The 25079-nt window shown below is 38.9% G+C and overlaps 1 protein-coding gene across 3 annotated transcripts in view; it reads right to left on the bottom strand.

Moving 5' to 3' along the window:
* Positions 1–5780: 5780 nt before the first annotated feature.
* The window catches only part of mfsd1 (major facilitator superfamily domain containing 1), a 47794-nt gene continuing 28495 nt past the window's right edge, over positions 5781–25079 (bottom strand). For 2 of the 3 annotated variants that reach the window (XM_085990429.1, XM_085990431.1), the window contains exons 11-17: positions 23541–23697; positions 22629–22726; positions 20004–20116; positions 18125–18172; positions 17966–18026; positions 6867–6978; positions 5781–6375 (exon numbers count right to left, since the gene is read on the bottom strand). In XM_085990429.1, coding sequence (XP_085846555.1) covers positions 6316–6375; positions 6867–6978; positions 17966–18026; positions 18125–18172; positions 20004–20116; positions 22629–22726; positions 23541–23697 — 649 coding nt within the window. In that variant the 3' untranslated portion in view covers positions 5781–6315. Of the gene's footprint in view, positions 6376–6866; positions 6979–7487; positions 8524–17965; positions 18027–18124; positions 18173–20003; positions 20117–22628; positions 22727–23540; positions 23698–25079 lie in introns of those variants that run through there. The other variant, XM_085990430.1, reaches the window with a different exon arrangement.

Consider the following 25079-nt stretch of genomic DNA (forward strand, 5'->3'; position numbering starts at 1 on the left):
GATTCTTCTGCCAATCACCTTAAATCTGTGTCCTCTGGTTCTCGACCCTTCTGCCAATGGGAGCAGTTTCGCTCTATCTACTCTGTCTAGACCCCTCATGATTTTGAACACCTCTATCAAATCTCCTTTCAACCTTCTCAGTTCTAAGGAGAACAACCCCCGCTTCTTCAGTCTATCTACATAACTGAAGTCCCTCATCCCTGCACCCATTCTCGTAAATCTTTTCTGCACCCTTCACATCCTTCCTAAAGTGCGGTGCCCAGAATTGGACACAATGTTCCAGTTGAGATCGAACCAGTGTTTTATAAAGGTTCATCATAACTTCCTTGCTTTTGTACTCTATGCCTTTATTTATGAAGCCCAGTATCTCATGTTTTTTTTTTTTTACTGTTTTCTCAACCTGCCCTGCTACCTTCAATGATTTGAGCACATATACCCCCAGGTCTCTCTGTTCATACACCCCCTTTAGGATTGTACCCTTTAGTTTATATTGCCTCTCCTCGTTCTTCCTACCAAAATGTATCACTTCACACTTTTCTGCATTAAATTTCATCTGCCACGTGTCTGCCCATTTCACCAGCCTGTCTATGTCTTCTTGAAGTCTATCACTATCTTCCTCACTGTTCACTATACTTCCAAGTTTTGTGTCATCTGCAAATTTTGAAATTATCCCGTTAGGGCTAGAAAGAGAAAATGTACCAGGGTTCCTACTCCTGATCACTGTCTGATGACTCCTGCTATAAACTAATTGTGTGTGGATGTCAGGTTTGAGCTTGACTATGATATTCCCCAGTCGAATAGCCTACTGCCACTCCCATGAAGGATGGCCACTTGGATAAGCTGCAAAGGGCTCTGGGAAAGAGTCAGTGCAGGATAGGAGGAGAGAAAATTGAAGGAACAAAGGCTAGAGAAATGGTTTTGAGAGCAGTAAAGCATTATTTATGGGTTACAAACAGGACTGAGTTGTGTGTAGTCATGCAGTACCGGACTTCACAAAAGTATTCCAGTAAACCAGTGGACACTTGCAGAAGTTCTTTGTTCAAGTTTTTAAAAAGCAGCAACTTTCCCTTGCAAACGTTACCTCTTCTATGTCATTCAATTATATAATTCAGAGGCAAATACCGCTGCTGCATCTACAGCTCCACTTAGAGTAGTTTTCTGTTCAAGCAAAGGTTCAACTCAAGAAAAGGAATAACTAGTGATGAGAAATAAAATCAATTCATTGCTTTCTTCCAGCAAAATACATTCACACCAGACAAAATTTCCAATTGCTGGACATATTTTTCCAGAAAGCTATCCAAAAAATATCTGATTTTCATTTTCCATGGCAGCTTCTCTGGGAGGATAGGAAACCATTCTAAACCTTGACCATTAAATGAAAAGTTCATACTGTAAGTCCTCATTGTAATTTATTACTGTAATGTAAGTAATAAACAGCATTTGTGACCATCAAATTATTTTCACTAGCTTCAAATATCATTAGCCAATCAGCTTATCTGTGACATGGAAATTATTGAAGACAAATGCAAATACATAATTTACTGTAGGAGTGAATCTAATAGCGTCTGCCATTAGTTGGACTTGCCTTTGCACGTTTAGGTTTTTCAATATTTTGCATGGCAAGTTGCTAAAAGTGCGAGCTGATAATGGCGCAGCAAGGGAAACGGGGCATCTGGGACCTGAGTGAACAGGGCAAGCAACTGTGTATCTCCTTAACCAATCAGATTGAAGGATTGCGAGACAAACACCAGAAGGGCTGAGAGGAAGCGTAAATTAGAGTGGGTGAATTTAATGCCAAATCAGGTACAGAAATTTAAAAAGAGAGGGAAAGAAAGAGTGGATTGAGAAAAAAAAGGGACAGAAAGGAAAAGTTCTTTTTTTAATTATTTTTTAAAATTTCTCAGCCAATGTGTTCTTTTGTGACTGCTAAACTGGACTATGTTTAGTGGACAGAAGATCTTTGGGACACTTTTTCTATTCTCAGGCTTTGGGCTTTACTGGCAAGACCAGCATTTATTGCCCATCCCTAGTTGCCCTTGAGAAGGTGGTGGTGGTGGGCTTTCATGAAATACAACAGAGTGGCTCAACCACTTCAGAGGACAGTTAAGAATCAACCATGTTGGTGTGGAACTGGAGTCACATATAGGCCAAACCAGGCAAGGAAGGCAGGTTTCCTTCCCTAAAGGACATTAATGAACCAGTTGGATTTTTATGACAACCAGACACCTTCATGGTCACTTTTACTGATACCAGCTTTTTATTTCCAGATTTGAAAAATATATATTTTTCTTATAAACTGAATTCAAATTCTCAAACAGTCATGGTGAGATTTGAACTCACGTTCTCTGGATTACTGGTCCAGTAACATAGCCACTACATGACCATATCCATATCATACTTAATTCCATATTTGTTGAAAACATTTAAAACTAATTTATGGTTTTGGTTAAATTAATCAACTGTACAATGAAGCATATGTAATTGATGGTATTTAAGTATTTCCAGTAGTACTTGTTTAAATAGATCAACATATTTTAGGTAAGAAAAACATTTCTAAAAACTGTGTTGTTAAATGGAGTTTAAACACATTTTTGAATAGAACGGGAATGGAGAGTGTTCTGATACTCAGAGTGTTGCGGGGCAGGCAACGGTAGAGCTGCTACTTCAAATGTGTATATTTAAAGTTATGGACATTTTCATTCACTGTAATTTGTGATTTATTTTATCCCATTCTCAAGCAATTACCAGAATATGATGTAGACTTTCTATGAAAATATTCCCTAAACTTCAAGAAAATTCTAATTTTCCTGTCTCAAAAAATACTCATAGGAACTTAGTCTCAAACCCTTCAGGCTGGAGGAAACCATTTAAATTTCTTTTCAAAATGTTGTATTGTTTTGTTGCCCTATTCAATTCCTCCCATTCTTGAGCCTAATCAATACACCTACTGGAGACCGAAATGGAACGTAATAGGCCATTTTGGTTCGTCAAGTGAATTTCTTCCAGATACCGTGCATGTACAATTAAGTCCATTGGAGACTCTTTCCCTATCCATTTAAATTGCCTGATGTAATATTCTGCATATTTTCTTCCTTCCAAGTAAATCAAAATTTCAGTTTCAATATATATAAACTGATCATTCATACTATTTTTGGAATCTTGCTGTGTGGAAAATGGCTGCCCGTTTGTCAACATAACAGTTAATGTACTTCAAAGTAATTGTGTGCAAAGCACTTTGGGAAGTGTCTAAGAGATGTAATAAGATGCAATATAAATCAAATTCTTTACTTATTTAATATTTCATCCTAAATTGCATATTTTAGGCTTCTTGCCTTCCAACACACAACTCTTTTCATGCTACTTTTTAAAGCTTGGAGCCCCAAGACTTAATCATCGTTCTCATTTTCCTCTGAACCCTCTCCAATACACCAATGTCTTTTGTAGGTAAGGTGTCCAAAACTGCAAATAATATTCCAAATCAGATCTCAATGATCTATACCACCTTAGAATAACTTTTTGATATACTCAGATTTTTTTTTAGATGCATTCAGGACATGATTGGAGTAATTTAATAATCAGTTCACATTGACTAGAAACTGGATATGAATGGTCAATATTCACCTATAAATCCTGACAATCCTCTCATGCAGTCATTTAGATATTTATTTTTCTAAAAAAGCACACACATTAAAATGTATTATTGCTTAACCAGCCCAGATCCCTTTAAATGCGATTCAGCTCCATTCTATATCACCTGGCTGCAGAACTAACTCTAAGTTCCTCCAAACCTTTTATGAAAAGTATTAACAGCAGGGCACCTTGACCAGACCCCTGGAGAGCTCCACTATTTGCTACTCCCTTTACATTTTCCATCAATTTCTGCTTTAAATTTTAAGCCAAAATATATCCCAGAAAGGATCTGATGAACCTGGAATAAAACCAAATGGAACACTAAAACAAACTAGCTCACTCATTAATTAACACTCAAATTACCCTCATCTTTGGCCTCCTGCCTGTCACAATACCGCTGCTGTAGTGGACCTATTTAACTGTTCTCTCGCTTCTGCATTCAACTTCCTTGTTCACATTAAATCTCTCCATGTCTCCCACCCCAGCCATTCCTTGGTTTTATTTCCATCTTCATTCCCCACAACTCAAGGACACCTGACATGTATACAGTCCAGTCATCCATCACCAGATTTGGCTTAACTATGTCAAGTTTAACCATGCCTTGCTCCCTTCAGCCAAAACCAGCTACTACTCCAGGATCATCCGGGAGGGCAGGACAACCCCAAGCTCCTTTTCTCCATGATTAACTGCCTTTCAAACCATTTTCCCTCACCTCCCAAGTTTGAAGACTAATGAATTATTTGTCTCAAAGATTGACACCATCTATACAGCTGCCTCTGCTGCTACTTCCCCTTCCTTTCCTCCTGTCTCCTTCTACTCTAGCTCTGTTCCCTGCCATGATTGTGCAGCTTCTCCCTCATCTCTTCTCGATGGGACCCACTCCCTGTTCTTTTGTTCCACTCTCCACTCCACATCACTCAACTACCCCTCCTGGCTCCAATGCAAGACAACATGGTTAATGGCTCCCTTTCCTCAGGCATTCTCCTTCCAAAACCACCGCTGTCGGCCCCTCCTCAAAAATCCCACCCTGGACTCTTTCTTCCTTTCCAACTACCACCCCATCACCAAGCTCCCTTTCCTCTCGAGGGTCCCAAATAAGTCATCACCTCCCAACTCCATAACCATCTCTTTCTCAGAACAACTCATTTGAATCCCTTCAGCTGGCTTCCATGAGATAGCCCTAGCCAAAAACATGAATTACTTTATCACGGCTGTGGTGAAATATCCCTCCCCGTCCTTCTCAACCACTCCACGTTTGATACAGTAGATTATGCCATCCTCCACTGTCCCGCTCTGTAGAATTGTCCTTGCATGGTTCCATTCCTACCTATTCAAACACAATCAGCACATCTCCAGCAATGGCTTCTCATCCTGTTCCTTCATCATTACGTATAGATTGCCTCAATAATCAATCCTCCACCCCCTCGTCGATAGGTTGTCCCTCAGTGGCATCATCCACTTATCACATGCTCAGTTTCCACATGTATGCGAACATCAGGTCCATGTCTCTACCAGCCCTCTAGATCCCTTAATCACTTTAGTGCTGTTAAACTGCCTGTCTGACATTGTCATTGATGAGTCACAACTTCCTCCAATTGAACATCAGGAATACCAAAGCCATGGTTTTCTGTTGCCACCATAAACTTTACTCCCTTCCCACAGAATCTCGACACTCACTCTGGCTGAATCTGGCACGTAAAACTGTGGTACCCTGCTCAACCCAGAGCTGAGCTTCAAATCCTGCATCCTATCTGTTACATTTCCACCTCCACAACATAACCTGACTTGATTCCTCAGCTACCTCAGCCCATCTACTACTGAAAGTTTATTCACTTCTGGACTTGACTCCAATGTCCTCCTTGCTCCACCGTCCAAAAACTACAACTTGTCCAAAACATAGCCACCTGTATCATGTCCCACGCTAAATACCACTTGCTCATTACCCACATCCTTGCTGACATACACTGGCTACCTGTCACCCACCTTATTAAATTTAAAATCCTCAACTTCAAATCCCTCATCGTATCACTACTGTGTCCTCTTGCCTGCGCTTGAAGGAGGGTAAATTAATCTAATATATACTACTAAACTCTACAATTAATTACAACCATGTGCCCTTTTCTAGCAATAAAGAAGCCATGCTCAAAGGATTTAATTTTACAAAAACATTTTATTCAATACAAAAAGGTCATTTACAATGAATGTGCAATTCTTGGGCATGTTGATCAAACATGCTGGAAGACTGAACAAAATTTGTATCTTTGCTCAAAAAATTATAAATTGTTCAACAGCAACTTTAACAATGGTTACAGCCCAAATTACAAAACCAAAGTTTATGGAAGTCTACATTATCCAAAAACTTTGGAATTTCACAGAAACAGAGCTTCACGTTTGTTGACGCACAGACATTTTTAGATGATTCAAATTTCTCGACTTCTCGTGTACCAATTCAAGTGAAACATTGGATATTATACAAATAAAATAGTTATAATTTTAGATATATTGAAAACCTCATCTTTCTCCAAGTGGAAAACAGCATGTGCAAAATAAATGCTTTTATGCGATAGTTTATCCATGATTCTTCCATTAGAAAAGTATTGTAAGACTTTTGCCAGTCCATTTTCACCAGCTTCAGATTTATGAAAATTAAAAGGTATCTATTTTCTCTCAGTGTGCGCCTTCAAGTTATTTGAGTACACTTCTATATGCCAGTGCAGATACATGGACACTGTAATGTTCTGGTAACTGCAAGAGAAACAAAAATAACATGTGGAAAGATCTCGCCATAATTTGCAAGCAACATATTTCACGGCAAATTAATGAATAAAATAAAGATACAAATCTTTCCGTACTAGCCTCGACAACAAACCAGAAATGCTGCTAACTGCACTAAGTAAGATACTATTCAGAAAACAAAATCATGATTTGAAGGGTGTTCAAATTATTAAATTTTAGACAGACAGTATTAAAAGCACAATAAATCTCTTTAAACCAATCCTGGACAATGAATCCTTGTTCAGTAGATGTTACTAGGGTATAGTAAGTCATGACTCTTTGTGACATGTGGTCATTTCTGGATTTCTGTGCCAAATATTCAAGATTCTACTGCACAAGCATAATAAAGGTGATCACTGTGCAACTATTACCACTTCTTTATATTTGTGATCTCAATGCTATTTTATAATGGAGGATCTATTTTTCTCAGTTTATTTTATAACACCATATGGTTCCCTTACTTGTGCACCGAGTCTGGAAAGGTATCTGTTCCTGACTGCAAAAGCACTCATTGGCTGGATTCTAGCCAAGTCCTCCACTTGCTGTTGACGAATGCGTTCCTCTTTCTCAGCCCTGCAAAACAAACAAAAAAATCATTACAACGAACTTTAGTTATCAATGTGTCAAGCTTTGAACCCAACAAAACTCAAGTAGCTAACTACAAAGAGTTTTTTTTTTATTTTTTTTAAAGTGATCTGTAGAGATCACTAGTTTTATATTTTTTACATATGTGATGCAGATACTAAGTAGGAGTGTCCAACCTGCATCCCTAGGACTCCAGGTAACTCTGCCCTATTTGCACTTATATTCCTTATTCATTGGTTTGTCCTCTAAATTTTGTGAGCTTGGAGGTTTGGAAAGTGCTTCTCTTAGCATTGTTGCTTCACTGGTGGATAAATCCAAGTTCTGCTCATATCAAGTTATATGCACGTTAATGAGAACATGGATTGAAACTTTATTCATAGCCGAGACTTCATGGTATGTACTTATGTGATCCATGAAAACAAAAGCTTGGACATTCCTGTATTAAGTATCAATATAGAAGTTTAGGAACAAAATCTGAGCAAAACACAAGCAGAATATGGAGTGGTATATGTTTTTGTTTAATGGGAAAAGGAGATGTAGATAAAATTATACATGTTTCCATTTATTTGTTAGTGAACTGTTAGCTCAGTATAGCATACAAAACCTTTCACATGGAGCATTTAGTGCATGAGATTTTGTCAAACAGTTTAAGTTCCATTTTTAGTTCAAATGGACAAAAGGCAACTTGATTCTAAAAAGAAATAAAAATCAATTCGATTGCCTCTTACCAAATAGAAGCTAACTTGCAGTCACATAGTAAATATAAAATGGACTGGCCAGCAGTCTTGCATTAGATAAGTGCATTGTAATACACAAGTCAAATACAAAAGTAAGACTGTGCACATGAAGTGATTTTACAATGTATTACTCTCACAGCCATTCCAATTGTTTCACTGACCGCTTCTATCTTTTTTTTATGAATTTGCTATTAATTTGTTTTGGTATGACATTATGGATAGTTTTAGTAGTAAGCAACTAACTGCTTTTTAAGCAACAAAGATAATTCTTTTGAAGTTCAGTATCAGTCTAGGACACTACATACAATTTCCAGTATGAACCAGCTTTCATCAGTATTAGCACACAAGCCAAAATCAATGCTGCGCAAGAGATTACAAGTATAAGATCTAAATTGTAAAACTTACCCATTCATGGAATACTAACTCAAATGTAGACAACAGAACTAGGTAGTACAGGACCTGCTCCAGATGCACCATTTTACAAACAGTAAAAAATATTCTAAACAGGCATTAACTCATAGCTCCTATTTAAAAATGAGAAAATATACCAAAAGCATTTGACAGTCACCTAAAATATCACAATTACATATTTTAATACTCATAGTCTTTGATACCCATTTGTCATTCAAAGTTACAACTGATTGCAACCAAATTATTAGTGGTCTTCAATTAATTTAAGTGCTTTTCTCCCCCTCTTCCAAAATCTGAAAGTGTATTAAATATATTCTTCAGGTTGATGATTTGATGCTGAAAGGTTGTGTACTTCTGGCCGAGGGCTGCTAGTCCTAATTCTCATCTGTAAAAAATTGTGGTGAAAGTTACTGTTATGAATTCGGCTACATGAAGATATGAACACTAAAATGACCACTCATGGGTTTCCATTCCAGTTAAACAAACTGCTGTTCTGTACTACAAGTTACTTAGTCCTGTGCTAGATGTTACTACAGCTAATCACAGTGTCAGACTTTGCTAAAGCAGTATAATTTTAAATGATAGAGGCCATTAATCCTCGTGACTGGATTTGTTAAAGTTCGACTGCACATGTCCAAAAGCCAAGAGCATCAAGGAAATCGGCTGAGGAAAACATCGACAGTGACATTGCAGAGCAGTTTTAACAGTCATTGTACACAGTGTGATTGATTCTGACTGGATAGGAAGCGATTATGCAGCAACATCTATCTCAGTGAAAGAGAAACAGAAGGATAAGAAACTGTTCAGTTTCAAAAGGGCTAACAAACTACATAAACTAGGCTACATGTTGCTTATCATAATTCACAGTTGGATTTACTTAAGTAAAGTAATTGTAGAAATTTTAAAAAGGTGGCTCTGGAAGATTTAATAGGTTGTCATGCTGTCCTTTCACTTATAGGACCAACGTTTTAAAAAATCCAGCAAGATATGGGAGAAATAAGTCTGACTGAAGATCTTAAGTGAAAAATGCCAAGCCCAGTTCCAAACAGATGTATATATCCATAATAGTCAATCTCATTCATGAAGAATCAAAGTTAGGAAGTGTGGAAAGGTGAAGGGATACTTAATTTGAAAGATCAAGGGGCAGGGCCATGGGCCATACTGCAGGATTATACCAAAGTTGAAAAGAATAAAACACAAGACAAGTAAAATCTGTGATTAGAAAGGAAAGACTGAAGAAAGTTAAGGTGTTCTCGTTCGAGTCCGATAAAAAAACAAGTTAGAACAGGAGATTGCATGATAAATCTTGATTACAAAACAGTGGAAATGTTAGGATGAGAAAAAGAACACATGGTGATGGGGGAGAATTTCAACTTCGGCCACCCGTTTTTTGCCCGAATTTCATGTCCCAATCTGTTGCGGCCGATCGGGACCGGAGGTGCACCAGACACCATAGGTCGGACAACCTCTAATCATCCAGGGTGCCTACATGATACAGGTGATAGGCTCCTTAACTACACTTCTGTAGGACTCCGAATTCAAAATTCAGGTATAAATGGGTGGAGACTGTGCTCTGTCTAGTTGTACTAGATTTTGAGTGGCCTAACCAGCAGTTATTAATTTTCAGTTTTTATTTTTGTGGGCCTAAGAGCAGCAGGAATGTTCCTCCTAAGGCCCACAAAACAACTACAGCCTACTCTGCCAGTAAGTTTGAGAATCTGCCCAGATCCAACCTGCTGGCCAGCTCTGCACGAGAGCCAACTAATATCCTGCTGCAGCTGGGCACCTATTTGGCAACCACAGTTCGCTGGCAGCATTAAAATGAGGTATAAGCCAAATTTAGCTCAGGCCTCAGGTTGGCACAGACCAGCACGTGGAACAGTTGTTCTGCCAACTTCACAGCCATTTTAGGCTGGTCAAATTTCTCTCCCAATGTCTTTGCAGCTTATTAGGAACTCTAGGGGTATAGTAGCAATAAAATAAAGACAGGAAATGTCACAGGAAAGAGAGGAGACAAGCCTTTTCTTGTATCCTGACCAGAGATGCGAGATGAGCCTCCCCAGAAATAGGACCAGTAAACGGTTTTTGACAGATTTAGAAAAAAATTGTGTGGCACAAAAGAGCAAGCCAAGTTTTTTAGAAACACCTTTAGCAATGGAAATGTAGGAGTTCCACTTGAAGTCTAAAGAAGTAGCAAGGCCAAGAAAGTTAATAGAAGATGGACTAGAAGTGGGACCAAAAGCCAAGAACCTTACTGACATCTTTACCAGTTCCTCGTAGCAATTTGAAAACTCATGTTGGATAATTTACAACCAATCAACAGCTGCCCCATGCATCAGCAAGGTGTTCTACAAATGGAGGACTCTATGGTGCTCCCAAATGACATGGGAGTGCTAACTGTAGAACAAAATAAGGTCAAGTGCTCGATTCAGTGCTGAATCCGAGCATCATAGAATGAGTTTATTAATCACCCCAACAAGTGGGACTTCTGTTGGTGGCTTACAAATTAAATCTGTTATTTTTATTTTTACCTATAAGAACTGGCGGAATCTTTAAGAAAGCGTTAGTATGTGATCTTTCCCCATAGTAGTCCTTGAAGGCACAATGTTGCAACACTAGAGGGGAAGCTTTCCCTGCATCCAAGTCAAACTACACCAGGCCAATACGACCAATACAATAATGGGTGCATGGGGAGTGAAAACAGTAACACTGACATTTCACTTTGATTAGAAAAAACAATGAAACTTAAGACTGAAGTTACCCTTGCTATACTGAAAATTAGCAAACTAGCATATGGCAACCTACAAACACACAATGTAGTTTCCAACAATCACCAAAGAAGAGCACAAGAATCAAGATTAACTGAATTCCACAATATATGCCACAATTTGTGACTGCTATCATTTGAAACCGCATTCTTTTGCAATCCTCAACAAATGTATCACATTTTCCCAGCTCTAAAATTTAAAACCTGATGGAAAAGTCTGTTCTGCAGAATGCAACTCCCAGCTATTTAGAGGTTAATGTTGCAATAAAACAGAACCCCAAAATTTATTAGATTATGACAAGCTGATGAATGTCACGGACATTAATGTGTGTGGGGTGTAGAATAAAATGTTTGACATTTTCATTTTCTAAATTTCTAACCCCCTTTCTGCAGGGCACTTCCTTGTTTAGCTTTTCTGGTTCTTTCACATTCTTCTGTTCTGGTTCTGGGGGCCCGCCATTATTTTGTGAAGAAAAACCATATCCAAAGTTTTTCTTGACTTTTGACAGGACGGCCTAGCGGTTCAATTATACGTGTTCCTTCCATTTCAAGTTGTGGTGCCAGCTATCAACTTTGTAATGTTAAGCACACCCACCAAGTTTAACCTGATATCCAGCAAAGGCATAGCTTGAGAGAGTTTTGTGTACACCACCCACTCAGAAACAGCTTGTAGATAACTTTGTTTATCCTCGGTTTCTAATACTTTGCACTCGATGCTTTTTTGTGGGCAAGGGCTGCTCTTCCTCTCCTTTCCAATTAGCCAAAATTTCAGAATTCTGTGCTGCTGCCAGAATTGATCATTATACACAAACACACTATAAAAGAACAGTAGCCCCTATATTGATTTCCTGTTATAGAGAGGACATTATAAGCAAAGTTTTTTCTGTGGCAACTGCAATTATAATTGAGCTAAAAATATCTTCGGTACAAAACCCATCAGAAAGCGTTCCTATGCCCCAGCTGCATCAGACAGTATTCTTAAGTTGTTGACCCTCTCTTTCCCCTTTAAAAAAAAGCAAAATTCACAGACTAACGAGACCTGCAAGTTGAAAATAAACTAACAAAAGAGCCTAGAGAGAATTAGAACCATGGCATTATTCTGGTCAGTTATTCTGGATCCCCAACCAAGATGGCACAAAACAACTAAAAAGTAGGTTGGAAATTGAACAGTAAAACTAGATGTCTGATAAAACATAAAGGCTATGCCAATGGAGGATCTAATTATTTTGGGATAGTCCAATTATTAATGCCAACAACTGTATTATAGAAATAACCTTTCATATTTGGGTACAACAGAGTAGTTTGAAGAGGATTAGATTCCCTGCTGCTAGTTTTTTCAGGAAAAGTATTTTCCACAGTTACTTCCACAGTAAACAATCAAAATGAAAGGTCAGCACTGCTCACAGCAAGCACTCTAGGGTCAGGTGTAGCATGGGTGATGGTGTAGGACAAAGGTTCTCATACTGTCTCAAAATGCCTTAAAAGAACACTCCAAGAAAGACTTTCAAAATATACTTTTCAGACATTTCTGCAAGTACTTGACCAGTTTCTTATGGGAAAACAAAAAAACTTGTCTCCTATTATAGGAAAATGGGACTAAAGCTGTTATGAGAAAGGAATCATAGCCTATATTATACAATCATCTTTACATTTAAAAAACAATCCAACAAATTTAATATACTGATAATTTATCCGTGTTTATATTATTTTGCACCAACCTATATACTATTGGGTATAATAACCTAGGGTTACAGTGGTGACTCAAAACTCTTGTGCAGTTCAGCGACTTTAGGATTGCAACTCCTTAATGTTAATTATCTGAGTCATAAATACAACACTACAATTCAGTTTCTTCAACCCTTTGCACAGGTAGGTCCAATGATAGAAAGCAAGACATTTCAACAGATTAATTTTCTGAACAGTCTTACAGATAACCAACTGCTGACACATCTGGACAGCTAATGACAGAACAGTTAGGAGCTAAAGAAAAACAAAGCAACACAGTACCATCAAGCTTTTGAACATTTAGAAAAGCAACTTGCAAAGCTGCATGCCATCACAATCTGTTAGCAAATAAACTTCAAGGCAAGCTTGACCAATCAGAATCAAGCAACTGCTTCATACTTTGAAGCAAAAAAAAAAATTACCTCAAAACCAGGATTTTGATCTGTCATAATTTTTCCAACTCCTTTTAAACAAGTTAGTTTTTGGTCAGTAAAAAGCCATTGCATTCAATCACAGAAAAACTGAAAAAAGAGGAACTTGTGAAAAAAGCTAAACAGGAAGGAGCAGAAGAGCAGCCCTTGCCCACAAGAAAGCATCGAGAGTGCAAAAGTATTAGAAACAGAGCATAAACAAGGTTATCTGCAAGCCATTTCTCAGTGAGAGGCATACAGTAAATATCTCAAACTATGCCTTTGCCGAATATCAGATTAAACTTGGCGGGTGCGCATAACATTAAAAGTTGACAGCTGGTACCACAGTGGCACAGCACATTAGATACTCCAACAGGCCATCCCCGATTTGCTTACCTGCCAATCTCTGCCACAAATCTATGGGAACCTACTAAAAAAATATTTTGTGTAGAAGTGGGCAAGGTGGGGGGAGGGGGGCAGCTGACTGGAACACAATTCATCATCAGGCAACTGATAAACACCTCTCAGCAGCTGCCATTGATGGAGGCGAGGAGCAGGTTGCTGAGCAGCAGTTGATCCATCAGACTGGAAGACTTAAAGTGGAAGGGAGAATATGAAAACATTAGCAAAACTCCAATCAGATGATGAAACCAATCTTCTCATGGCTAGAGGTTTCATTGCATGTGCTTTATAAATTACGTGAAAAATTCTAACCAAGTCTGCACTGTCATTGCTTGAAGAGCCAGAACTACAGCATTCCTTTACTAAAGCCCATTTGTTTTTCCCCAGCACTAAGGGAATAGGAAGTAAATATTATAAGCATCAGTTTAGCCCAGAAGGGTGAAGTTATTAATAGTTTTGTTTCCTCAATTCCAAATCCCCCCTGACTACACTATTTAGCAACAGCACCCAGGGTAGTAAAACAAAAATCGATATGGAAGATTACAGTTAATACAGTTCACAATATATATGCTCAAATTTGGATTTCTGAAAAATACTTGGAACAGTTCAGAACTTAGGTTTCTTATATACATCCCATCTGACATAAGTAACAGAGATTCATTCAATTCCAGATACCCATAGGGGACCATGCTGATTTAAATTAGAGTACTATTTATACCATATGCCAAGAGCACAGTAGATTGCGGCCTAATCTTTTGACCAGGATAGTTTAGATAGAACAGTTGCCTACAAGCGAAAAGCTTAAACAAGATGGTACTTGCATAGCTGGAGTTACACATAAAAAGAGCAAACAAAAGCAAGCAAAGTGAATACTGCTTTCACAATGAACATTACTTGATATAGAATTTCAGATTTGTAAATATGTGTTTTACTGTTCTATAATATCTGAAAGTGATGAACATTTGGCTCTTAAAGAGAGAAAAGTTATTTTCATCCTCAGAGGATTAATATCAGTGAAATTCATTAATGTGCAACTGAATTAAGCAATAAGCCTAAGGATATGTGCAATAAAATTAGGGACAAAACATGAGTCAATTTTGGTACATTTCTAATAAAGAACAAATCCCTTCATTGCAATTATGTTATGTTCTGCAAAATCTTTCAATGTTGCTTCCACAGTAAGTTTAATGTTATAATACTGGATTGAATCCCATCAAGAAAGTCATTAAATTAATCAAAACACATGAAGAGTTGAAAGTGTGACATTTTCCTGAGTAGCAGTTTTAGCCAACCACTATGTTCTTCACTACAAAAATATTCACACGTACATTACACACAATTCTCCTACAATACAACAATACTATCTGGCAACCATATAACCCCAACAAACCAGGACTACAGGCTTTTCCACAGCCACCGTTCTATTTTGATCAACCAGCAGGAGGTGCAATTCAGTCAGTGCATGCCACCATTCCGCTAGGATGGAGCCAGTCACTGTGATGCCCTGTCTTTGCAGTAGTTGACAGACTTGGGAGTCAAATTGCCAATCTCATTGGACTTCTAGCACTTTGGATACTTGCAGTTTTCAGTACTTTTTCTCTGCAGCCTTATACAATCAATAATTCAACTTTATAAAAGGGAATACCATATGACCCTGTATTCAGAATAGAGAGGTTTCAACAATAATTTTTCCAAAGAAACCCATATTTACTGTCCTAAACAGAACCTAAAGGAATCACTAGCACCTCTTACCCTTTCAGATATCCCTTTCCATAGTCTTTTGGTTATCAAAATCAAGGGATATAGTAGAACTGGCAGTACATGATAGAACTCAGACTTTCCAACGCACTGACCTGCAGCTGAGATTGCTGCCATTGATGGGGAAAAAGGTGCCCGAGAAGGAGTCCAAAATGGAACTAAATATAAACAGCTAACTAGGACAGCGTTACTAAGTGTGTTGAAGTTCTCAAAAGGCTAATGTTTCTTGGTGACTTTGCCCAGATGAGCTTGTTTTTACATGAATAGTGACAAATGATGAATTGAAGTAACACATATAAGGTGCTGGCAATCCAATACATGTATCCCACACCCATATACTGTACTTGTTTGGTTTCTATATAAATATGAAAATAAATTTAAGCTTTGTTTAAATCATAAGAATTGCATTTTATGCACAGAATGTAACTTCCATATCCAATCCCATTCACTTCTGAAGTCGAACTTTCAAAAGGGTGAGTAAATGCTGGTCACTAATTTGATAATAGCAAAGATTTGCTTTGGGAAGAATATTTATTTTGTCCCTAGATCTCACAGCATTTGCTACAGCTACCTGAAATACATAGGAAACTAGAACTGCACACACTGGAAGGTTTTTAAAATCAGATCAAAAATAGGTTTGTCCATTTATAGCTCTTGTGCAAATAATATACACAATAGAAAGGTTAGCAGAATGGACAGACAAGTGGCAGATGGAATTTAATACAGAGAAGTGAGAGGTGATGCATTTTGACAGAAGGAACAGAGAGAATACACTTAATGGCACAGTTTTAGAGTGTGCAGGAACAGAGGGACGTGGGAGTTAATGTGCATAGGTCCCTGAAGGTGGCAGGACATATTGACAGTGTGGTTAACAAAGCATATGGGATCTTGGGCTTCATAAATAGAGGTATTGTGTACAAAAGTAGAGAAGTTATGCTGAACCTTTATAAAGTGCTGGTTAGGCCACAACTGGAGTATTGTATCCAGTTCTGGTCACCACACTTTAGGAAGGATGTGAAGGCCCTTCAGAGGGTGCAGAGGAGATTTACCAGAATGGTTCTGGGGATGGGGGAATCTTAGCTACAAGGATAGGTTAGAGAAGCTGGATTTGTTTTCATTAGAGCAAAGGCGGTCGAGGGATGATTTGATAGAGGTGTACAAGATTATGATGGGTTTGGATAGGCTAGACGGGGAAAGGCTGTTCCCACTAGTTAATGGTACAAGGGCGAGGGGACACAGATTTAAGTTGTTGGGCAAGTGATACAGGGGGGATGCGAGGAACAACTTTTTTACACAGCGAGTGGGGAGGACCTGGAATTCGCTGCCGACGGAAGTGGCGGAAGCGGAGCCACTCGATGGGCTAGATTTTCGTGGAGCCGTCAGGCAGGGTTTCAGGCGTGTGGGGGGGGGAAATCCCGAATTTGGGGGTCCCGACACCATCCCGCCCAAAACCCCGCCCCACGTAAGTTTCAGGGGCGGCGGGTACCCGCCCCGCACTGGGACCTGCCGAAACCAGGTGGGAAGGGATTAGTGCCAATTAACTGCCTGTTAACAGGTAGTTAACAGGCAGTTTTTAGCCTAATCCCTATTTTGAGGGGTTTTGTGTGGGTTTCCCGACGGCTCCAAACCACGCCAGGTTAGAGCAGGCGGGCTGTCGGGTTGAAGGAGTTGGAGGGGTCACGATGTCGGTGCTCAGGTGAGTGATGGGTGCATGAGTGCAAAGGTAAGTGTGTAAAGAACTTTTACTTACCTGTACTTACCTTAACAGCCTTTCTTTCTGTAGCCGTTGGGAGCGCATCACTCAGCCGGAACTGAAAGCTGAATGGCTGCGATCTGTCAAAAGTGACAGCCTTCAGTTTTGAGTGCCGATGTGAGTTCTAACTGAGTCTGTGCAGAAGGACTCATGTAAGAACTCAGAGTGTCAGTGTTTCACAGCTTCAAACAGCTGTGGAACACTGATATTTCATCTGTCAAGAACTCTTGACAGATGAAATTTCAGTCTGTGATGTCACCTGTTGCCGGGTGGCCCTTAATTGGCCTGCTGAGCCCGCTGGGCGGGCTCAACGAGGTCAATCAAGGGAAAATCGCGCGGATTGGCCAGACGTCGAAGTAGGCAGGTCAAAAACCCGAAAGGGGAAGTCCCGCCTTCTTCCCGACAGGTTCGGGAAAATCAACCCCGATGTTTTCAAGGGGAGACTGGATAGGCACTTGAGGGAAATAAATTTGCAGGGCTATGGGGATAGAGCGAGGGAATGGGACTGACTGGATTGCTCTACAGAGAGCCGGCATGGACTCGATGGGCCGAATGGCCTCCTTCTGTGCCATTATGACTCTATGATAATTCTTTTAACACTGCTGAAGTACTAACAAGTTATTGAGTTTTGGGGGAGTATCTATTTTAACAAATAATACATTTATGAATTGCCTCACATTTGGGTTACTAAAACATTAATACTGATCTGCAATGCTTTCTATCTCTCCTTCCTCCCCTCCACAAAAAAGGTGATTTGTTCACAGAATTCAGATTTCAAAGTATTTTAAACAGCAGTAGGCAGTACAAGAACTGGTAACAAGGCTGACAATCTCTCAAAACAGTTAATGGCTGCTTTCACTTTGAAATTGAATCACACACTTCAATTACCCATGTTCTTCACCAAATTTTCTTTATCATTAGTCTCCCACTCTTGTACGCTCTTGAAAGTGTTCCACTCACCGACCTTATTTTAAAGACCTCAGCCTCTCCATCCAAATATATGGGTACTTACTCTGCTGCAGCAACAGCTTGAAGTTTTGAACGCTTCCATGCAGTCACATTCAGGTCACCTTCTAAGAGGTTTAAAACAAAGATGGTTATGAACAATTTCTGAGACACTTTGGAATATGTACAATGTGAGGTAAAGAAAAATTTAATTGGATGTTCATACCTGACAACAAATCCACAAAGTAGAGCACAACAACAGCTATAAGTGCCACTGGAAGATAAAAAAAACACTATAGTTGGACCTTGACAAATACACCACATTAAACTAAAATGAACGAAAAAGCACAGGCAAATATAGTTACAGAATTAAACTTATAATAGGTGTCTGCTCAAGTTTCATTCCAGTGTGAAGAATCTATCAGAAGCCAGCAGAATTTATATTCCTAGTCTTGGTGTGGGTGCAAACTAACTGCAAAACATGAATACTAACATTATAAATTTTGATTGTGTGTTAAAGTACCCAATCTGGTTCCATGAGAGAAAACGCTTGAAAAAAAACTGACGAGTTTTAAAAAACCCACCATCGAGTGGCGTTTGAAGAAAACAATGATCTTGGTTAGAATGCTGCTCGCCTCTGAGGAGGAGCTCTTGCCCACCAGGAGAGGGAAAAGGCATCCAATTTAGGGTAATACAACCCATTACAGTCCTTGCCACAAAATACGCTTTTCATTGTTTTGTAACGAAGTAAACTCGTCACCATTTAACACTCCACTATTCAGGGTGTGGGGAACAGACAAGACTGCTACCCCAACCACCACCTGAGGGGGCAGATGACATACGAGCACTCAAAATGGTAGCAATGTCTCAAAAAAGAATTCTGCCCAGATCTATTTAATTTAAGCTTTGCTCAAAACAGAAACAAACTAGTCCAAAGCACACATTATCTTTGCATCCAAGGCAGTCTTTGCAATTAGTGAATTAAATCATTAAGCCTCCAATTTCACATTTTTCATTGGCCCCGATTTTGCGGTGGGTAATGACGCCGAACTGTCAGTGTCATCATTTGAGACACAACCGAGTATACCTTTCATACTAAATATTTGAACTGATTAACATCTGTATAAACATATTGGCCTGGATTTTGCGGTGGGTAATGACGATGAACGTTCGCCACCATTGCCCGTCTGAAACTGACCGTAACTTCAGGATTTAGCACATGCACAGCTAAACGTGGAAATCTTAAAAAAAGTTGCAATCAGTTATTCACTGCTCCCACACAGGCTGTGCTGTGGACCAATCCATAGCTAGCAATCAGTGAAACTGACAAAAACTTAAGCTTGTCTACGTTAATATTGCTGTTAAACAACCCATTAAATGTTAAGCCTTGTTGGAATAGGTGTAACTGAGGTTTTAACAGCGCACTGACTGCTAAACAACCCTTCTGGCCCTGAAAAACAAACTTTATATTTGCGGAATGTCAAATTTCTTCAAATTACTCGATTTCTTAAAAAAATAAAAGTTTGCTCATGATATTTCAGCTTCTACCGTAACCTCATGTGCACGTCCCAATCTTTATTTCGCTCTCTAACATTTTTTTTAAATGCAGATAATCAGTGCTTTTCATTTCCTGGTTTGCTGTCTGTGAGAATTCTTCAATGTGATTGGCTGCTTAGACAACTTGATGACATCACTGCTGCTCTTCACTGGAGTTCCCCTTTTGACAGCACTACAATCAATTTCACATCAAGAAAGCTAAAGTTCTCGCCACAGAGATTGCGAGATCTCTGTAGGCAGCTTCCTTCGAGGTCAACAGCAATCGCTGTCGCTTCACCGTTGACCGCAAATTACGGACCATTATCTTTCAAAAACAACATTGAGTTCTATGTTGTAAACCAACATTCAATATCTTAAAGAAGATTTTTGAGGAACAATGTGGCATCAATATTTCCTTCCAAATCATCAAACCTTGATATTTCAGTATATTTGCTGGACAGACTGGCCATTCTAAAGTTTAGATATCATTCACTCAAGTCAACAGTACCAGCCATCCAACTGGTACTTCATCAAATAAGAAAGTAAAGTGCTGAAAATACAATACTTACCACAGAGACAAGCACAGAAAAATACTTCGAGAAGTAAATATCCTTTGGAATCTAAAATGGAACCTGCAGCGATCGCAATCACGGCAAGACCCAAATTCTGTATGGACTGCATGCTGAAATGACATGTTTTAACATTAAAATGGACAAAATTACATTCAGTCGGCACAAGCTTACAAACTGAATTGTGCAAAGAAAACAAAACGAGGAATCTCTTTTAAAGTATTTAAATATTCAATTTCTCAAGACATAAAACAGGAGGGTGCTCAACGTGGAATATTCAAGAAGTGTGTTTAGGAAAAGATATTAAAAGTCAAAATGTAGAGGGCAACATTTAATGTCAAGACGAGTCAGAAGGTCAAGTGCTGCAAAATAAAGGCTACAATTTTTGAGGGCGATGGCCATGTTATTTGCCAAACAAATGCTAATTATAAGGAAAAATGAACAAATTTGGATTTATATAGCGCCTTTAAAAAACCTGGGCGTCCCAAAGAGCTTTAACGCCAATTAATTACTTTTGAAGCATGGTCACTATTGTAATGTAGGAAACACAGCAGCCAATTTGCACACAGGAAGCTCCCAAAAAGAGAGGTGAGATAATGGCCCTGGATTTGCAGTCGGAGGCGTACCTCCTGAGTATGCCTCCGACCCGTGAAATATTTCCATACTTACCTCCTGGCTCCACAGCTACGGTGAGTTCCCTTCTCAGGCCTATGCCTGCATAAAGGCCCACGCATCCCAGGGGCGCACGCGGTTCGCAAGTGTCCCTGGGATCACGTGGGCCCAGTCAACCAATCAAAAAGGGGGATGCTATTTACAAATGGAATCCCCATAAGCATATTAGAAATCCTCAAATAAATAAGAATTCACACCACTTAAATAAAAATAAATGTTCCCATGTTCAAAATTAATTAAGAGTCTTTAATTAAGCATTTAAAATAAAAATTTATTTTTAGGAAAATAAATTTAAACATTTTAAAACAGGCCAAAATTTAACTAAATTAATTTTAAATGCACATCTATGTTTTAATCATTTAAAAAAATGTATTTTAATATTTATTTTAACCCGTATGCTGGTAAAAGGCGGCCCTACGCCTGCTTTTACCAGGCGCAAGGGTTACGTGGGCATTCGCTGGGCAGTAGTTGGGCAAATAGCCCAACTCTGCGCCAGCGAAAGTGCTTTTGCAGCAGATGCGAATGAGCTGTCCAAGTGAAACTTGACAGATCGCAAGTTCCGGGTTTTTGTGCATGCACAGCGCACGCTGTCGAAACCGCCGTAATTTCAGGCCCAATCTGTTTTAATGACATTAGTTGGTTTATGGCTCATTAAATTTAATGATGTGGTTATAGTGCACTCATTTTACACCAGTACAATTTTAAGAATGCAGTAAGCACACATATTAACTGTTGGAATGATTTAAGAAACCCTTATTCATGCACATCCTTGGCAAAGCTGATTCTTAATTTCACCAGTCGTGGAACATTAGTAGCTTTCAATCTATAATAAAATGAGGATTTTCCAAAATTGGGCCAGCACAGAATTTGACCTTAAGCCAACGATCATAAGCAAGCAGATATGTAGAAGCAGAGCACGTTATTTCACTTTGAGGCTCCAAGCCTGCAGTAGGAGTGTAAAATAAATTCTTAAATGCTGAACTTCAACTACTACACCTCTCTTCAGTTCGAGCCAGCCACATCCTTTGCCAACGTACAAATCCACATGTGAATGCTCAATGATAATTTTTTTCTCTGGCCTACCCAATCCACCTCTTAACTTGTCTCTCAAGTTTCCCCTCCCAAAAGTAGTTCCAGTATATCTGCCGAAACTTCTTGAACCTGTGTGCCTACCCCTCTAGGGGAGAGCCAGTGAAATTCAGGTGAGGGAAGCATACTCAAACTTAATGACAGCGTATTTGTAAAGGGTCTTTATACAGAATGAATGGAAAAGAGTACATTTCTTGTAGCATTGCAGTCAGTGCACTGATAATGGGAGTTGACTAGAAATTGTCTCTTGCTGCTCAAAGACATGAATGGGACCAAATAAACAGGAGGAGAAGAGAGAAGGGGGGGGCAAAGGATTTTGTGAAGGGGGTGGGGCATGGAATCCTTTTCAAAGATGCGTTCAGATGCAATGGTATAAATCTAAAAGTTTTTTTAAAATTTACTCAAGGATCCAATGTTTTGGGTGAAAAAGAACACAGGTGTGATAGATATATCTTAGATACAGAGCTTTTGCATAGATGGATATGCACAGATTTGACAAGAGTAAGTCATTGCAATTTTTGTTCTTTAATTTTCAGCCTTTAGCCCCCTATCCTGTAGTTGGCAACTCATACTAGGGTGTTATGTGCACCAACAGTTCTCCTGTACCTCGACCAGGTGAAAAAATGTGTAGGTTCATTGCTTCAACTGTGAAGCAGCAACTCTTCATTTAAGGATAGACAGAGTTACCAACGTGACCTCATCATCACCCAGAAAAACAGACCACAGGTACCACTTTTTCGAACATTAAGTACACTTTGAAATGTTCCTTCCCTCCACAGTATCTAAACTCTATGCTGCAAGCTTACTTTAAACTTACAAATATCTGCAGCCATATTGAAGTAATTTTAGAGTATTATTACTTACAAGCCATAAGCTGTTCCCAGCTGGTGTTCAGGAACAACAAAGGCCACCATGGGCCACAGTGCACAGGCAAGCAAAGAATAGGACATTCCCAACAGACACTGAAATTAAAAAGACATTTTTTAAAAATCTGCAAACGCAAAACATAAAAAAAAATTATTTGGCCTTAAAATGAATAAAAATAACAGTGGAAATTTTCTATTCACCTCCGTTAAAACCCAAAGTAGGCGGGTTGGGATTCAGATTTTTAACACTTTAACCTCCCACCCAACCCACCTGTTTTTTTGGGGTTAAAATTTCCCCCAGTGTGTTTATTAACTGCTAGAGACAAGGGTGGATGAGGGAAGCTGAATACTTCATACGTCCATAACATACACTGAGGACAGAGTTGTGGGCACAGGAGCTACAACTTTATCTGCATCTGACTCATATTACATATGGCTTAGGACTTTACAATTGTGACAGTAGATACCAAAAGTGAACTTTCCATTCTCCAAAACTGACATCATTGACCTTGCACATGAAATTCATCTAAAATTGTTGACATTTTAAAAAATTTAATTGGTCATGATAGAAAATTTAATTACAAAATACATTTACTTAAGGTGAACTTACAGTCCAAAGTTGTCAGTTATGAACATTAATGATGAAATTATATGTTTGTTGTGGAGAAGTTACAGTCACTTCAAAGACATTTACCATTATATAACAGATTTTTCTTTAAATACAGAAATACTGATTCATTTAAAATATTCGTTCAGGTTACAGGAATGGTTGATCCCAATGTGTTACTCTTTTAACCACCTTTCCTTTCTCCTCCCCTCTTGCAAGAAAAAAACCAAATAAAATAAAAATCTACAGGGACAAGCCACAATTAAAGTCTCCTTAACCTATTCATATTCAAACTTTTGTTACCATGGCAATCCAAGGGTTCCAGAAGGTGAATGCCAACATCATATGAGAAGCCAGTGTGATCATCACAGCACACATAACCCAAAATATATTCTTTCCTACTTTATCCACCAGAAATCCCAGAACAGGTGAAGCTGGAGCAGAGATAATGTACACAATGCTAGAAAGAAAAACCACAAGATGAATATTCGACATAATATTAGCATTCAAATGCTTCTCAAAAGTATTTCTCTTTATGAACATTGCATTTTTAGATCACAATACAAGTAGAGGGGTGTCAGTAAATCTTGAATTTGGAAAAAGGGGCAGGAAAACAGTTTTATATTTATTTATAAAAAATGTTTTGTAAGTGCAAGCAAAGTGTATTTATCTGTTTTGTGAGGTTCTACAAAGCTTCATTCTGAACATGAACATCCGTCTTTCGGATGAGATGTTAAACTGAGCCCCGCCTTCTCTCTCAGGTGGGTGTAAAAGATCCCACGGCATTTTTCGAAGAAGAGCAGGGTAGTTATCCCTGGTGTCCTGACCAATATTTATCCCTCAATCAAAATCACTAAAACAGATTATCTGGTCATTATCATATTGCTGTTTGTGGGAGCTTGTTGTGCGCAAATTAGCTGCCACGTTTCCTACATTACAACAGTGATTACATTTCAAAAGTACTTAATTGGCTGTAAAGCGCTTTGAGATGTTCGGTGGATGTGAAAGGCACTATATAAATGCAAGTCTTTCTTTCTTTAACATAGTCCTACTAAACCCGTCAGTCTTTAAAGCAGCTCAGCTGTGCAGCACACAGCAACACTAACATATATCAAGAATCCACCTCTATGATTACAGAGCAACTTTTTAAACAAATGGTTTAAAAAAGGTAACAATTTAGAATGGAGCTTGGTGGCAGTGAGCGAAACCAACCTGTCACCTGCAGAGTAACTGGACACATGCTCCCACCACAATCACCTGCACTGTTTCCAAACATCAGTGGTAGAACACGGAATAGAGGCCAAAACATTTTCCCAGAGAGACAGAATAAACCAAAGGAGGTCTCATCAGTAGTCATGTACTTCAAGGATGTTTCAGAGTAACATTGACAATGGCCTAGAAGCAGGTTGCCCACTTAACCATGGAAAGCCTCGAACATAGTGAAGTTGAAAGCCAGATCACAGTTGTTTTGGGCGGGATGTAGGAAAAGCGAGAAACTAAAATAGATGCACAAGAGCAAAGGTTTCTTAAGGGCATCATGCCTCCAAGGATTCTTCCTCCACTTTTGTACCCCTATTACCTGTGGTGGCTGAATAAATGAAGGAAGGAGTTACCTGAATGCGGGGGGTTACCAAATTGACCAGAATGCAGTAGCAATTGGCTCAAAATATTCAGCAGAGGATTGTTCCAGTGAGGAAAGTAACCATTTTTAGAATAGGGCTGAGCTCACATTTAAGGAGGATTTTGATTAACATGCATTAATCTTACAGTAGGAATACAGGCATCAATTGCTGAACCAAAAAAATTGCTGTAAAAATCCATTCCAAATAAATAGAATACAAT

The sequence above is a fragment of the Somniosus microcephalus genome, chromosome 6, assembly GCF_052327205.1.
Source record: "Somniosus microcephalus isolate GS21.2 chromosome 6, FLI_Smic_1.0, whole genome shotgun sequence".
NCBI classification, from domain to species: Eukaryota; Metazoa; Chordata; class Chondrichthyes; order Squaliformes; family Somniosidae; genus Somniosus; species Somniosus microcephalus.